Raw genomic sequence first — 16,215 nt, 5'->3', positions numbered from 1 at the left:
GTACATGGTGCTTGTGAATTTTTCCTCAGGGAAACATGCTTTCACGTCCTGGATGTGACAGATTACAATGAATGTCAATGAATGACAATAACATATTGATCTTTATAGAGAAGAATGATCTTAGTGCACAGCCTCTCTGTGCTCAGTCCTGGTACAGTTTTAGATTTACGTTTGCATCTCATGTATGTCTGTGTGTAACTTCTTTTGTGCTTTCTCTGTTGTGAAGTATAATAAAAAGACACTATTCTTTAAATATGTGATATTTTATTATATTTTAAAAGTTACTATGTTTATATGATAACATATATAAGGACTGAATATATTTTCTATCAAAATGTGAATCTTAATAAAGATTCAACAATTTTGTTGTAAATAGAGAAAAGCATAATATTACTTTGTGGGTGTGACAGTTAACATAAAAACAATAAACAACATTAATTATAATATTAATATCTAAAGAGCAAAATGACCTCAGTGCACAGCCTCTCTACAGTATGTTGGCCTCCCTGGAACCAGGCCGCAGAATCTGCAGAGTCACAATGTGTTTAACAGCTTTTCTAAACCAGGGGTAGAACAGTGCATAGATCACAGGGTTCAGACAGGAGTTTAGATAGGCACAAGAGACTAAAATCGCCAAAGTAGTAGATGACACATTCCCTGTAAAAGCAACAGAGTAATATGGGATACAACACGTTAGATACACAACTACAAGAACACCCAGAGTCCTGGCTGCTTTCAGCTCAGACTTCCTCAATGTCAGAGTCCCTGAATGCTGCAGACTGACAGCTGTAATGTGAGAGCGCATGGCACGAGCCTGAGACACAGCCACCAGAAAGACTCTCATATACAGAACGATGATGGTGCTAACTGGAGCAATGAAGTTTAAAACAACATCAACTATTCCAGTAATGTAGTCAACAACAAATACACACTCTCCATAGCAGGAAGTATGTGTGTCTTTTTGTAATAAGTCATCCCTTACATAGACACAGCAGCAGAGGGCCACATAGAGCCAGCACAGAGAAATGCACATTTTAACTCGTGTCAAAGTGAGTCTGCTTGGATAATGCATAGGGTCACATATAGCCACATAACGATCAACTGATATCATGACCATGTTTCCAACTGAAGCACAAACAGTGACAGAGTTGATATATATGGAAAGTGAACACATGAATTTACCCAGAAACCAGCAGGCTGTAGTTTTCTTGATTTCACTCGGCAAGACCACAAGGCCCACAGTGAAGTCTGAGACAGCCAGAGAGAGGAGGAGGAGGTTGGTGGGTGTGTGGAGCCGCCTGAAAACATAGAAGATAGTTAAAAATGTAAGAATACAATCATGGAAGAAGAATAAACATACAATTTGAGAATGAAGCACTTATAGAATAGTTACAGAATAGTTGTAGGTTCACATTTGGTTAAATATTTGTATAATCCCTTCAACATCCTTTATGGTGGTAAGCTGCACATTTCAAAACATTTACCTGAAGTGAGAGACTGAGATGATGACAAACAGGTTGAGAGTTACAGTGAGCACAGACATGGTTGACATCAGAAAGTGCAGAAACACAACATCACTCTGAGAAAGTGTCGGCTTCCTGCAGGAGGTGTTGAGGAGCTCTGGAAAACAGAGATCTGATCCTTCTGTGACCACCATCATCCAAGATCTGGAGAGAGCTGCAGCTGTGGCAGCTCTCTGACCAGAACTCTGTCACACACACACTTTTATATCTTCATTGACACACTCTCACTGCTCTGACGTCTCTGTTGTTCCTCCTCCCTCTCTGTACACATTACATCTCCTTTGTAGTCTACTTCTTCTCTGTTTTAACTGTTTTAACTTCTAGTAATTTTCACCCTCTTCTTTTTTCCTTTTTACTTCACACACTTTTACTGAACATCATTTTCAAGCATGCCACGCATCTCAATTGGATTCAGGTCAGGACTTTCAGTCAGTCAGGCAGAGAGTAACTCAGTTCAAACACAGGTCGGCACACAGGAAATCAGTCCTCCAAGCAAACAATCAGTGTGACAAAGGCAGTGACGTAGTCCAGTCCGAGTTCGAAGCCAAGAGGTAAGTCTGTGGGACAAAGGCAAAAGCAGTCCGAGCAAACAAAGTTTAGTAAGGTAAGTAGTCTGAGATAATCGCTGGAATGCTAGGAAGCAATTCCAAGATGATTTGGCAAAGATGTGCTGTGCGGACGCCATACAAATAGTCCAAAGTTCTCAGGGAGTCATAGGAGTAAGGGGCATGGCTAACCCCCAACAGCGGGAATCCGCAGGGACACCGTGGATGCCCTGGAAGAGACCAGCCGCCATGATGTGAGTTCCTGACACAAAGAGGAGCAGGTGATGGATTTTGTGGAAATTTGAATACCATCAGTAAAACTTAAGATTAAGACCAAGAACCTAATCCTGAGTTATGCCCTGGGACAAAGGAACAACCCAGGAAGTGCAGTTACTGATGCTGATAAACTGTTGTCTGTTGGTGACGTCCAATCTGGACCAGGGGAATTCAGTGATATTGGAGTGGGATTCAAGTGTAAGGCAGGTAATGGATTTTGTGGAAATATGAATTTGAATACTGCAGTATATCTATATGGCCACACAGTGATGCACTGCAGTAAATTAGCATATGCAGTTTTTAAAGGCTCACGAAGAAACAACAGCTGGGCCAGTAAACCTGAGGCATCTTTGTGTTGTGTTGAAGTGTGGCAGCTGGCACTAGGCTGTATCTTTTAGTAATACCACTTACAACCACTAGATGTACTAGTTAGCCAGTGTATCATCCAATTAGAGAGGAAGCTGCAACATCAGACTTTCTAGTGTTGGTGGTCAAACCAGGATGTTGTTTGTTTTTTTAAGCAAAACACAATAATTATTATCTTTCCTGGAAATGTACCCATGCCTTTTAGATCAAAAGTGATCTAAAAGCCTGAGACAAAGTGAAAATAGGCAATGAAAAACTTTAGTGGAAAAATGCTGTTTGTTTTAAAGTGAATCATCGTTGCATACTTGTTAAAAATATGGTGCGATTGTGCTACCTTCACCCATCATGGACTTTTGTGGAAGTCATCCATATCCAGGGATATAATCAAGATCAACATTGGCATCAGCAAATGAATGGAACATTGCTGCAGATAAGATAGCAGTGTCTGTCTGGCCTAGTATCACAAATCATGTCGTTATGTCTACAGTGGGAGATTTTCTTTTTGTTAGGAAGTGACAGTAGATGTTGTTTTCCTATAATGCAGCTAAGCATTTGTCATTGGCTCTTATAATATATTATTTATATATTTTCTAAACCAGCAGTAGAACAGTACAAGGGTTCATACAGGAGTTAAAATGGGCCAGATAATACAGAAAGGATGCATACAATGTCCACAAGCTTAGCTACAGCTTAATATAACTTTGGTGCTACAACTGCATCATTTCAAGAGGAATATGTTCATTTTTGCTGTGTGCCATCTTAATTTACAAAGAGCCAGAGGCATACAAACTAATACTTACACATCTGAGCAAATCTCCTAGGTGTTCCCTTTATTATGACTGCAAAAGTATTCAAATACACCTTGTGGGTTGCTGAGATATACTCTGTTTATTTTGGGAATGCCATTATCAAGCTTATGCCTTGGCCTGTGCTGTAGGAGAACAAAAACATTATCCGCTAGGCAGTCCACTAGACAGTCCCCCCCTCCATCAACACCTCCACTACCACAACCATAACTACTCACTCCCCCTTAGATAGGTTTACATCTTATCTAATAGAAGATGCTGTATGTCTGTGTGTAACTTCTGTTGTGCCTTCTCTGTTGTGAAATAGTGTGCTTCAGTTGTCTGTCTGAGGGCCGATTTTATTTGTTTTATTTAATGTATGTCTTTATTGTATAATTGCAGCCATAGCAAACAATAACACCCAAAAATTGCTCTATTATTATTATTATAATTATAGAGCACTTTTAAAATAATAATAATAATAATAATGAAGACACTAATTTATAAATATGTGAACTTTATTATATTTTAATACTTACTATGTTTATATGATAACATGAATAAGGACTGAAAATATTTTCTATTGAATTTTTAGCTTCAGTTCTTTTTTGCACTGAAACATTTCCTGTTACCGTAGGGTTAATGTGTGTCATGTGTGAAACAGAACAATCAGTTCAATGTGCTTGTGACTTTTTCTCAGGGAAACATGTTTTCACTTCCTGGATGTGACAGATAACACACTGATTAACAATAACGTATTGATCTCCATACAGCAGAATGACCTCAGTGCACAGCCTCTCTACAGTATGTTGGCCTCTCTGGAGCCCGGCTGCAGAATCTGCAGAGTCACAATGTGTTTAACAGATTTTCGAAACCAGGGGTAGAACAGTGCATAGATCAAAGGGTTCAGACAGGAGTTTAAAAAGAGAAGACAAATAAAAAACATCACAGCAGTGGGAGAGTTCTTTCCTGAAAGAGTTACAAAATAAGATGGACAGAAACACAACAGAAATACAATGACAAGAACACCCAGAGTCCTGGCTGCTTTCAGCTCAGACTTCCTCGATGTCAGAGTCACTGAATGCTGCAGACTGACAGCTGTAATGTGAGAGCGCATGGCACGAGCCTGAGACACAGCCACCACAAAGATTCTCATATACAGAACTATGATGATGCTAACTGGAGTGATAAAGTTTAAAACAACATCAAAAACTCCTGTAATGTAATCAATGATAATTAAACACTCTCCATAGCAGGAAGGATAGTTATTTTTTTGTAACAAGTCCATCTTCACAAAGTAACTACCATACAAACTTGAACAGAGCCAACAAAGACAAATACACAGTCTGAGTCTTGAGATTGTGATTCTGGTTGGATAATGCAGAGGGTCACAAATAGCCACATAACGGTCAGCTGATATCATCACCATGTTACCAACTGAAGCACAAAACGTAAGGACAGATACATATAGGTGCAGTGAACACATTAAATCACCAAGAAACCAACATGCTGTCTTTGAGATGATCACACCAGGTAGGCACAAAAGGCCCACATTGAAATCTGAGAGAGCCAGAGAGAGGAGGAGGAGGTTGGTGGGTGTTTGAAGCTGTCTGGAAGCAAAAAACATGAATAAAAATACAAGCACTCAGGAAAGGGAACAAACAACAGCAGAACCTGACAGAAAATTCATTAATATGGAGCAATTGTAACATTCACAGATTGTTAAATATTCAAATATATTCATGTCAACATTATTTATGGTGGTAAGCTGCACATTTCAAAAATTTACCTGAAGTGAGAGACTGAGATGATGACCAGCAGGTTGAGAGATACAATGAGCACAGATACACACATCAGAAAGCAGATAAACACAACATAACTCTGAGAAAGTGTCGGCTTCCTGCAGGAGGTGTTGAGGAGCTCTGGAAAACAGAGATCTGATCCATCACTGACCTCCTTCATCAGAGATCTGGAGAGAGCTGCAGCTGTGGCAGCTCTCTGACCAGAACTCTGTCATACACACACTTTTATCTCTCTTTGTGGACACACTTCCTCACTGCTCTGACGTCTCTGTTGCCCCTCCTCACTCTCTGTACACATTGTGTGTGTGTCTGTGTGTGTGTTTGATGTTGTACAGTTAGGTTCATGCTTCCAGGTTCACTCCCACTCATACAACCCTCTGTAGAAAACACCTGTTTTGATAACTGTAAGCTAAACATTCTCCCCTTCAGAGGATGATTATTAGATCACACATGTGTCAGTCTAAAAATCATGATCTTTAAATCTGAGAGTATCAGGAAAGTTAAGTATATCCAAGTGTTTAAACTAGAGTCCATTGTTTCAGTTGTACAGAGCTGGAAGCTTCTCAGAACAAAACTTCTTCATTTGTCCTAATTTAAACTCTTGGACATAACATGAGCTGGATGATTGAGAGCATCCACAGACGTAATTGAAACTAAAGATGATGAAGAAAAGTAAAAGTTTCTTTGAATCCTCTAAAAAAAAAACAACAGGAATACCCCACTGACTGTAATATGTATAAGTCTGTCTGTTTCATTTGTTCACAGAAATTACAAAATCACTTTTGAGTCTGACATGTTGGTCTGACTCTGTGATGCATTCCTTTGCCACGACCCCAGGGTACTGCCCAGTGACAGTTAACAAGCCTGTCTCACCTTTCCTAATAAAATATGTGACTGACACTTAAAGATTGGATAAAATTCCAAAGCTTCATGATGAACAGAAAGCAAATTATACTGTGAGCACATTCATTTAATGTTGGTATTTTATGAACTGGTCTCATGTTTATCCTTACATTTTAAATTCCACCATGGGAAAATGTTCATATAAAGACATACTGGATATAACAGAATCTGATCTGCTTTCTTAAACATACAGTAGAAAGTATCTATGCTGCATATCACATTCTATAATCATGTGAAAGCTTTGAGTTTTGAACATGTGTGTCAGGTGTGAAACAGCACAATCGGTTCATGGTGCTTATGACTTTTTCTCAGGGAAACATGTTTTCACTTCCTGGATGTGACAGATAAACTCAATGAAAGACAATAACATATGGATCTCCATACAGCAGAATGACCTCAGTGCACAGCCTCTCTACAGTATGTTGGCCTCCCTGGAGCCCGGCTGCAGAATCTGCAGAGTCACAATGTGTTTAACAGATTTTCTAAACCAGGGGTAGAACAGTGCATATATCACAGGGTTCATACAGGAGTTTAAAAAGATAAGACACAGCAGAAACACCACAGTAGTGGGAGAGTTCTCTCCTGAAAGATATACACAATAAAATGGGCAGAAACATGTTAGAAACACAACTACAAGAATACCCAGAGTCCTGGCTGCTTTCAGCTCAGACTTCCTTGATGTCAGAGTCCCTGAATGCTGCAGACTGACAGCTGTAATGTGAGAGCGCATGGCACGAGCCTGAGACACAGCCACCACAAAGACTCTCATATACAGAACTATGATGGTGGTAACTGGAGCAACAAAGACTAAAACAAAGTCAACAACTCCTGTAATGTAGTCCATGAAAAACACACACTCTCCATAGCAGGAAGTATGTGTGTCTTTTTGTAATAAGTCGTCCTTTACATAGATACTACAGTAAAAAGCCACACACAACCAACACAGAAAAATGCAGGTCTTAACTCGTGTCAAAGTGAGTCTGCTTGGATAATGCATAGGGTCACATATAGCCACATAACGATCAACTGATATCATGACCATGTTTCCAACTGAAGAACCAACAGTGACAATGTTGACATATATGGAAAATGAACACATAAAGTTACCCAGAAACCAGCAGGCTGTAGCTCTCATGATTTCACTCGGCAAGACTACAAGGCCCACAGTGAAGTCTGAGACAGCCAGAGAGAGGAGGAGGAGGTTGGTGGGTGTGTGGAGCCGCCTGAAAACATAGAACAAAATGTTTAGAACTCAAATAAAACTTGTTTAAATTAAACATACAAAAATGCAATTTTTGTGTGTTTTTTGTGTTTAAAAAAAACATACATTTTAAGAATAAAACACATAAAACGAAGAAATTGTAGACTTTACATTTGGTTAAATGTCGGCATAATCCCTTCAACATCACTTGTGCTAAGCTTCAATACATACCTGAAGTAAGAGACTGAGATGATCACAAGCAGGTTGAGAGCTACAGTGGGCACAGATAAGAACATCAGAAAATGAAGAAACACTGCATCAGTGTGAGAAAGTGTCGGCTTCTTGCAGGAGGTGTTGAAGAGCTCCGGAAAACAGAGATCTGATCCATCACTGACCTCCATCATCAGAGATCTGGAGAGAGCTGTAGCTGTGACAGTTCTCTGACCAGAACTCTGTCATACACACACTTTTATCTCTCTTTGTGGACACACTTCCTCACTACTCTGACGTCTCTCTGTGTTTCTGTTGCCCCTCCTCCCTCAGTGTACACACTGTGTATTTCACATACTGTTATGTTTGTTACACAGGCCATGGACCAGCTCATAAAGTGAAAAGAAGGTGGGAAAGATCAAATCAATTTATTTGTGGAGAACAATTATTTTGGTTAATATACCAAACAAAATTAATATACCCACCTCCACCACCCCACCCCACCCCAGTTCCAGAGACAGCTGCCAGGACAAAGATAAAGACTTCATAACATGTGAACATTACAAACTTTGAGTCTTTTTATGACACCAATTGGCTTCACTGCACATGACTAATGAGACACTGCAATAAACGACACTGCACCGCAAAGCCTGGCAGAGCGTATGAGAGCGACCGAAACAACAATAATATAAACAAACAAATACGAAAGAAAACAACAAAACTAGTCCCCTCCAAAGGCACCCTCCAGATCTTTTGTGCCGGACACCGGCTCACTTCCCGGAGTGGACTAGACAATGATAATGAATAGCATTTATTGTCACATGTGATACAAGTACAGATATACAAGCACACAGTGAGATTTAGCAAGTTGGAGCACGCCTGTCCTCGCTCTCCTGAAAGTTACATACAAATCAACACAAACATAATGACATGACACTTGAACACAGTACACGTGGTAACATGATGGAATTTTTTCATGGACACAGAGGGTGAGGGTGAAATGTGAGGGGAAGGGGAATGTATGTGCGTCAGTTCATGAAGAGTGTTTGCGATTATATGACCGAGACCGCCAAGCTGTTTACAAGGCAGTTTATCAATTGTCCTTGAAGGGAGATATGAGTTGCATGGTTAGATAGGAACACAGCTGCTGAGCTATTCTTAAAGGCCGGGAGAGGGGGGCAGACGAAAAACAGCCAAAATTCGATCGATGATTAATTTGCCCCGATCATTGATCAGTCAGTCGGTCTGGCCTCAGTGGTCTTCATCCCTTGCAGGTGCATGGAGAACCTTCGACAACTCCTCCAGCTTGACACATATTCCTTCCACAGATATCATCAGGTGTTCAAAATGTCTTCCGATGTCCATCCATTTCAATCTATCCCTGCAGCGGGCTGAAATGTCCCACATGCTTTAGGCTGGAACCCAAAGCTGGGGACCAACCAGGGTCAGGACAAGAATCCAGAGCTGGAGGTCCATCTGGTTCCAGACTGGGACCAGACGTCGGAGGCCATGGTTCTCAATTGGATAAAGGTGGCTTGTTCTCTCTGGGTGGGAGGAGAGCTCATTCCACAAGTGGAGGAGTTTGTGTATCTTGGGGTCACATATAGCCATATAACGATCAGCTGATATTAGGACCATGTTTCCAACTGAAGAACAAATAGTGACAGAGTTGATATATATGTAAAATGAACACATGAATTTACCCAGAAACCAGCAGGCTGTAGCTCTCATGATTTCACTCGGTAAGACCATGAGGCCCACACTGAAGTCTGAGACAGCCAGAGAGAGGAGGAGGAGGTTGGTGGGTGTGTGGAGCCGCCTGGAGACATAGAACATAATTAAAAATGTTTGTTTTAAAGGATTTAAAGTCAAAATGTACATTTTAAATGTTTAACTAAAATATAAAAATACAATTGTGGGTCAAATAACAAAAAGTTAAGCTTATTGACAATAAAACACTTAAAATGAAGAAACTGTTGGCTTCACATTTGGTTAAATGTCTGTATAATCCCTTCAACATCATTTGTGCTAAGCTTCACTATGTACCTGAAGTGAGAGACTGAGATGATCACAAGCAGGTTGAGAGCCACAGTGGGCACTGATATGAACATCAAAAAGGGCAGAAACACAATATTACTCTGAGAAAGTGTCGGCTTCCTGCAGGAGGTGTTGAGGAGGTGTGTCTCTGTTGTCCCTCCTCCCTCAGTATACACATTATGTCTTCATTATACTCTTATATTGAACATTAAAGGCCCTCTGATGCTCTCTATCCTTGTTACTTTCCCTCTGCTCTTACTGAACTAAATTCAGCCCCACTGTTGTTGAGGTATTTTTTGATTGAGTAACATCACTGCCTGTGTTACAGTGTTCCACAAAAAAATCTCCAGTACCCTGTCATACACCCATTCATACAAACTTCATGTCTCACAAGTTAAATATATTGACAACAGCAGAAAATCAAATCTGAAGCCGATTAAAATGACCTCCACTGAGCTCCTCACTGTGGTTGTGTGCATGTAGTACACCTAAGATGTGCTACTTGTGGCCACCGTTGATACTATGATAGCTACAGACAAGGTTTAATTTCCTTCCAAAAAGGCAAAGATTGCTGAATAAAAATGTGTTTAATGTTGCTAATGGTCTATTTTAATGTAAATCACGATTTGTATGTATACACCTCATGTAGTTTCTATGTTATTGTCAATGTACGATGGGACAGGATGCACTAAAGAGACAAATAAGGACTTGATGACTTTTATAGAGAAAAACATTTGCATCATCTGTTTTACTGTCTGTATTTTTCTTTTATTAGAGCAGATGTAACTCAATGTGCAGCATGTTCTCCTTCATCTAAACATTCCTGTTAACGGATCAACAAAGAATCTAGTTTTGTTCACCTGACTGTCAGTTTTCGACAGTAAAATGAGAGAAAGCTGTTTTTTGTGTGTGTGTGGTTGTGCATACAGTACAGTTTGCATTACTAATAATAATAGTAATAGTGACATGGATTTATGCTTCCAGGTTCACTTTCATTCATACAGCCCCCTTTAGAAAAGCAAACACATGCTTTTGTTAAAAGGCCCAATAAAATTTTTAGTGTTTCTCTTGTGTGTGAATGTCACTGTGGAAAAATGTTCATATTAACACATATACTGAATACAACAGAATCTTATCTGTCATCTTAAAGATGCAATAAAAATTAGTTATTCGCTACATCACATTCTATGTTTGTCTAAAACTGAAGCTTTAAATGGTGAACATGTGATGCTCCTCCTTACTAAAGTACACTCACAAATGCATATAAATCACAGGCAACATGGAGAAGCTACAGTTCTTTTATATTGAAATGATTTCTACTACAATACAAAGGGTTAATGTGTGTCATGTGTTAAACAGCACAATCAGTTTATGGTGCTTGTGACTTTTCCTCAGGGAAACATGTTTTTTCTTCCTGGATGTGACAGATAACACACTGAATGACAATAACATATTGATCTCCATACAGCAGAGTGACCTCAGTGCACAGCTTCTCTACAGTATGTTGGCCTCCCTGGAGCCCGGCTGCAGAATCTGCAGAGTCACAATGAGTTTGATAGATTTTCTAAACCAGGGGTAGAACAGTGCATAGATCACAGGGTTCAGACAGGAGTTTGAAAAGACAAGACACAACAGAAATACCACAGTAGTGGGAGAGTCCTCTCCTGAAAGATATACACAATAAAATGGGCAGAAACATGTTAGAAACACAACTACAAGAACACCCAGAGTCCTGGCTGCTTTCAGCTCAGACTTCCTTGATGTCAGAGTCCCTGAATGCTGCAGACTAACAGCTGTAATGTGAGAGCGCATGGCACGAGCCTGAGACACAGCCACCACAAAGACTCTCATATACAGAACTATGATGGTGGTAACTGGAGCAACAAAGACTAAAGCAAAGTCGACAATTCCTGTAATGTAGTCCATGAAAAACACACACTCTCCATAGCAGGAAGTATGTGTGTCTTTTTGTAATAAGTCATCCTTTACATAGATACTACAGTAGAAAGCAACACACAACCAACACAGAAAAATGCACATTTTAACTCGTGTCAAAGTGAGTCTGCTTGGATAATGCAGAGGGTCACATATAGCCACATAACGATCAACTGATATCATGACCATGTTTCCAACTGAAGAACTGACAGTGACAGAGTTGATATATGTGGAAAGTGAACACATGAATTTACCTAAAAACCAGCAGGCTGTAGTTTTCATGATTTCACTCGGCAACACAATGAGGCCCACAGTGAAGTCTGAGACAGCCAGAGAGAGGAGGAGGAGGTTGGTGGGTGTGTGGAGCCGCCTGGAGACATAGAACATAATTAAAAATGTTTGTTTAAAACATCAAATTAAACATTTACATATTTAAACAGATACTGATAATAACAAACATGCTATATAAGAATAAAACACCTAAAATGAAAACATGGTTGGCTTCACATTTGGTTAAATATCTGTACAATCCCTTCAACATCATTTGTGGTAAGCTGCACATTTCAAAACGTACTTAAAGTAAGAGACTGAGATGATCACAAGCAGGTTGAGAGCTACAGTGGGCACTGATATGAACATCAGAAAATGTAGAAACACAATATCAGTGTGAGAAAGTGTCGGCTTCCTGCAGGAGGTGTTGATGAACTCTGGAAAACAGAGATCTGATCCATCACTGACCTCCATCATCAGAGATCTGGAGAGAGCTGCAGCTGTGGCAGCTCTCTGACCAGAACTCTGTCATACACACACTTTTTATATCTCTTTGTGGACACACTTCCTCACTACTCTGACGTCTCTATGTATCTGTTGTCCCTCCTCCCTCATTATGTCTTCATCATACTGTTATGTTGAACATTAAAGGCCCTCTGATGCTCTCTATCTGGAACTGAGCACCTCACTGTGGTTGTGTGAGTGTACTGTACTTAAGATGTGCTAGTTGTGGCCACACTTAATACTGTGATATTTTAAAATGTGTTTAATGTTGCCAAGTGTCTGTTTTAATCTAAATCACAATTTGTATACACCTAAGGTAGATTTAATATTATTGTCATTGTACGATGGGGCAGGAAGCACTAAAAAAAGGACTTGATGACTTGTATTGAGAAAAACATAACATAATAAGCCCCATTTATAAAAGCAAACAAATGCTTTTTACTAAAAGGCCAATAACATTTTTAATGTTTCTTTTATGTAAAGGATGATTATTAAATCATGTGTCCCTTTTGCAATCACAAGCTTCGATTCTATGTTGGTATAACTCTGGCAAAAAATGTAAACTGTAGTTGATGAGGAAAAGTTTGTTTTTTAAAATGGGAGTTTCACTGAAGATGTCTTTGTTGCATTTGTTAACGTCACTCATAGTCCATCTTACCTGAACACATGAATTTGATCCTGTTTTATTTTAATAGAAACAAATCTGTCCTCATTTTACAGAGAAAAGGTTCTCTATCATATCGAGACCTGTCCAGGGCAGCCAGGGCAATCAGACCATAGGGCTTCTTTGTTGACAGGCTCTCGCCTCAGTTCCGTACCCCATCTCACTCCAAGTCTGGAGGTGGGAGCAGAGGTGGAGGATGATTATAAGATGGTTTCTGGGCAACAACCAGAATCAGAATCAGAATCAGAATCGTGTTTATTGCCATGTAAGTGAAGGGGGTTCACATTACTAGGAATTTGCCTTAGTGATTGGTGCATACAAAGAACATAAAATAATAATTAACATGAAATGAGATAAAACTAAGATAAAATTAAGTAAATAAACTAAAGTAAGGCTAAATTGACATGACATAACAGACATACAATGAACAGAACACAAAATGAATGGCGGATGAAATGGTAAACATAGACTCTTATATGAACCAGTGGTTCTATGTGATGGGAGCTAGCCAGCCGGTTTGCGGGCATCATTGGCAGGGCTGCCGAGGTGCTGGGAGTACTTGCCCCTGCAGATTCAGGTGCCTCCCCATCTCCCTCCCACCTCCTGGAGGAGGGTTGGTGCATCCACACCTCCACCTGCTCAGGCCCCAAGCTAGGATGTAGGGGACTCAAGGTCTCAGCCAGAGGCCCTTCGCCAGCAGTGTAGGGGACAGCGTAGGCAGCCCACCAAAAAGGAAGCAGGTTGGGGACCCTACAAAAGGCAACCCCCTGCTTCCTGACTATTGTCGACTGCTCAGCCAGCCCCCTCCCTTGATGGATTTCAGGGCAGCATGGTTGGCTCTCGGGGTGGATCTGTGGGTCGCCTCAACAAAGACCCGCGGTTACATGTTGTGCCTCCTTCACAGTAGTGTCTAGCCTTCATCATGCAGAGGTCCTACACTTTGACATTTCTGCTCTCCTGGAGAAGGGGACTATCAGGGAAGTGGAAAGCGGGAACTTTTGAGAGAGAACTGGTTTCTTCTCCCACTATTTTCTGGTTCCCAAGTGGGATGGTGGGTTCGTTGCAACAAGTTAGACTGAGCTCATCTCGTTAGTGCTATTTTATTAATATGTCCCATGTTTATCATTACATTATTAATGTCACTGTGAGAAAATGTTCATATTAACAAATACTGAATATTTAAGATAACAGAATCTGATCTGTTATCTTAAAGATGCAATAAAAATCAGTTATTCACTACATGACATTCTATGTTTGTCTGAAACTAAAGCTTTAAAGGTAGGGTAGAAGATTTTGAAAACTCAGTGAGAGTCAGCCAGATTTTGAAAGTAAGCACATGCCCCGTTCTCACATGGACGAGCATTACCTGAAGAAGAGCTGCGGTCTGTGACTTCGGCCATCATGCACGGACCTCTCTGGTGCCTGCAGAGCAGGAAGAGAGTGACAACCAGACAATAAGCCATGCACTTTACTAAAGTACGTCCACAAATGGACATAAATCACAGACAAGATGGAGAAGCTTGAGTTCTTTTATATGGAAATGATTCCTGCTGCAATACAAAGGATTAATGTGTGTCATGTGTGAAACAGCACAATCAGTTCATGGTGCTTGTGACTTTTCCTCAGGGCAACATGTTTTCACTTCCTGGATGTGACAGATAACACAATGAATGACAATAACATATTAATCTCCATACAGCAGAGTGACCTCAGTGCACAGCCTCTACAGTACGTTGGCCTCCCTGGAGCCCGGCTGCAGAATCTGCAGAGTCACAATGAGTTTAACAGATTTTCTAAACCAGGGGTAGAACAGTGCATAGATCAAAGGGTTCAGACAGGAGTTTGAAAACCCAAGACACAGCAGAAACACCATAGTAGTGTTAGAGTTCTCTCCTGAAAGAGCTACACAATAATATGGGCAGAAACATGTTAGAAACACAAGTACAAGAACACCCAGAGTCCTGGCTGCTTTCAGCTCAGACTTCCTTGATGTCAGAGTCCCTGAATGCTGCAGACTGATGGCTGTAATGTGAGAGCGCATGGCACGAGCCTGAGACACAGCCACCACAAAGACTCTCATATACAGAACTATGATGATGGTAATTGAAGCAACAAAGACTAAAACAAAGTCAACAATTCCTGTAATGTAGTCAATTACAATCACACACTCTCCATAGCAGGAAGTATGTGTGTCTTTTTGTAATAAGTCATCCTTTACATAGATACTACAGTAAAAAGCCACACACAACCAACACAGAGAAATGCACATTTTAACTCGTGTCAAAGTGAGTCTGCTTGGATAATGCAGAGGGTCACATATAGCCACATAACGATCAACTGATATCAGGACCATGTTTCCAACTGAAGAACCAGCGGCGACAGTGTTGACATATTTGGAAAATGAACACATAATGTCACCTAGAAACCAGCAGGCTGTAGTTTTAATGATTTCACTCGGCAAGACCATGAGGCCCACAGTGAAGTCTGAGACAGCCAGAGAGAGGAGGAGGAGGTTGGTGGGTGTGTGGAGCCGCCTGAAAACATAGAACATAATTCAAAATTTTTGTTTAAAACATTAAATGAAAGATTTACATATTTAAACAGATACAGATAATAATTGATTTCACATTTGGTTAAATATCTGTACAATCCCTTCAACATCACTTGTGGTAAGCATTTCAAAACATTTCAAAACGTACCTGAAGTGAGAGACTGAGATGATCACAAGCAGGTTGAGAGCTACAGTAGGCACAGATATGAACATCAGAAAATGCAGAAACACAACATCAGAGTGAGAAAGTGTCGGCTTCCTGCAGGAGGTGTTGAGGAGCTCTGGAAAACAGAGATCTGATCTATCACTGACCTCCATTATCAGAGATCTGGAGAGAGCTGCAGCTGTGGCAGCTCTCTGACCAGAACTCTGTCATACACACACTTTTATATCTCATTGTGGACACACTTCCTCACTGCTCTGATGTCTCTCTGTGTTTCTGTTGCCCCTCCTCCCTCAGTGTAAACACTGTGTCTTCAACATACGGTTATGTTTGTTACACAGGCCATGGACCAGCTCATAAAGTGATAAGAAGGTGGGAAAGATCAAATCAATATATTTGTGGAGAACAATTATTTTGATTAATATACCAAACAAAGTCAATATACCCGCATCCACCACCCCACCCCACTTCCAGAGACAG

The 16,215-nt window shown here is 40.5% G+C and overlaps 5 protein-coding genes across 5 annotated transcripts; all 5 read right to left on the bottom strand.

The window, feature by feature from the left end:
* Positions 1-487: 487 nt before the first annotated feature.
* On the bottom strand, positions 488-1,657 carry LOC114426902 (trace amine-associated receptor 6-like). Its single transcript, XM_028394585.1, has 2 exons — positions 1,485-1,657; positions 488-1,298 (listed from the first exon to the last, which is right to left on the bottom strand). Exons 1-2 carry the CDS (start codon positions 1,655-1,657, stop codon positions 488-490), a joined length of 984 nt encoding a protein of 327 aa, XP_028250386.1.
* Positions 1,658-4,294: 2,637 nt separating this feature from the next.
* LOC114426901 (trace amine-associated receptor 13c-like) lies at positions 4,295-5,457 on the bottom strand. Its single transcript, XM_028394584.1, has 2 exons — positions 5,285-5,457; positions 4,295-5,105 (listed from the first exon to the last, which is right to left on the bottom strand). The coding sequence occupies exons 1-2, from the start codon at positions 5,455-5,457 to the stop codon at positions 4,295-4,297; spliced, it is 984 nt and encodes a 327-aa protein (XP_028250385.1).
* Positions 5,458-6,612: 1,155 nt separating this feature from the next.
* On the bottom strand, positions 6,613-9,722 carry LOC114426900 (trace amine-associated receptor 1-like). Its single transcript, XM_028394583.1, has 3 exons — positions 9,658-9,722; positions 7,316-7,423; positions 6,613-7,114 (listed from the first exon to the last, which is right to left on the bottom strand). Exons 1-3 carry the CDS (start codon positions 9,720-9,722, stop codon positions 6,613-6,615), a joined length of 675 nt encoding a protein of 224 aa, XP_028250384.1.
* A 1,420-nt stretch (positions 9,723-11,142) lies between these two features.
* Positions 11,143-13,180, bottom strand: LOC114426899 (trace amine-associated receptor 13c-like). The gene is made up of 3 exons (XM_028394582.1): positions 13,176-13,180; positions 13,016-13,060; positions 11,143-11,953 (listed from the first exon to the last, which is right to left on the bottom strand). The coding sequence occupies exons 1-3, from the start codon at positions 13,178-13,180 to the stop codon at positions 11,143-11,145; spliced, it is 861 nt and encodes a 286-aa protein (XP_028250383.1).
* Positions 13,181-14,744: 1,564 nt separating this feature from the next.
* On the bottom strand, positions 14,745-15,890 carry LOC114426135 (trace amine-associated receptor 13c-like). The gene is made up of 2 exons (XM_028393324.1): positions 15,721-15,890; positions 14,745-15,555 (listed from the first exon to the last, which is right to left on the bottom strand). The coding sequence occupies exons 1-2, from the start codon at positions 15,888-15,890 to the stop codon at positions 14,745-14,747; spliced, it is 981 nt and encodes a 326-aa protein (XP_028249125.1).
* Between the last annotated feature and the right edge of the window lie 325 nt (positions 15,891-16,215).

The sequence above is a fragment of the Parambassis ranga genome, chromosome 21 (assembly GCF_900634625.1).
Source record: "Parambassis ranga chromosome 21, fParRan2.1, whole genome shotgun sequence".
Classification (NCBI taxonomy): Eukaryota; Metazoa; Chordata; class Actinopteri; family Ambassidae; genus Parambassis; species Parambassis ranga.
The sequence above is the reverse complement of the archived record's forward strand: the minus strand, read 5'-3'. Positions and strand labels throughout refer to the sequence as shown.

Bases quoted from the DNA above. Each gene is read 5' to 3' on its own strand.
- LOC114426902 (XM_028394585.1), bottom strand. From the start codon at position 1,657: ATGGTGGTCACAGAAGGATCAGATCTCTGTTTTCCAGAGCTCCTCAAC. The intron at 1,299-1,484 runs GTAAATGTTTTG...CTATGTTTTCAG, and splicing joins ATCTCAGTCTCTCACTTCAG to GCGGCTCCACACACCCACCA.
- LOC114426901 (XM_028394584.1), bottom strand. From the start codon at position 5,457: ATGAAGGAGGTCAGTGATGGATCAGATCTCTGTTTTCCAGAGCTCCTC. The intron at 5,106-5,284 runs GTAAATTTTTGA...TTTTGCTTCCAG, and splicing joins ATCTCAGTCTCTCACTTCAG to ACAGCTTCAAACACCCACCA.
- LOC114426900 (XM_028394583.1), bottom strand. From the start codon at position 9,722: ATGTTCATATCAGTGCCCACTGTGGCTCTCAACCTGCTTGTGATCATC. The intron at 7,424-9,657 runs GTACATAGTGAA...CTATGTTTTCAG, and splicing joins ATCTCAGTCTCTCACTTCAG to GCGGCTCCACACACCCACCA. The intron at 7,115-7,315 runs GTTTCTGGGTAA...TTTTTACTGTAG, and splicing joins ATGAGAGCTACAGCCTGCTG to TATCTATGTAAAGGACGACT.
- LOC114426899 (XM_028394582.1), bottom strand. The intron at 11,954-13,015 runs GTAAGATGGACT...CTATGTCTCCAG, and splicing joins GATCAAATTCATGTGTTCAG to GCGGCTCCACACACCCACCA.
- LOC114426135 (XM_028393324.1), bottom strand. From the start codon at position 15,890: ATGGAGGTCAGTGATAGATCAGATCTCTGTTTTCCAGAGCTCCTCAAC. The intron at 15,556-15,720 runs GTACGTTTTGAA...CTATGTTTTCAG, and splicing joins ATCTCAGTCTCTCACTTCAG to GCGGCTCCACACACCCACCA.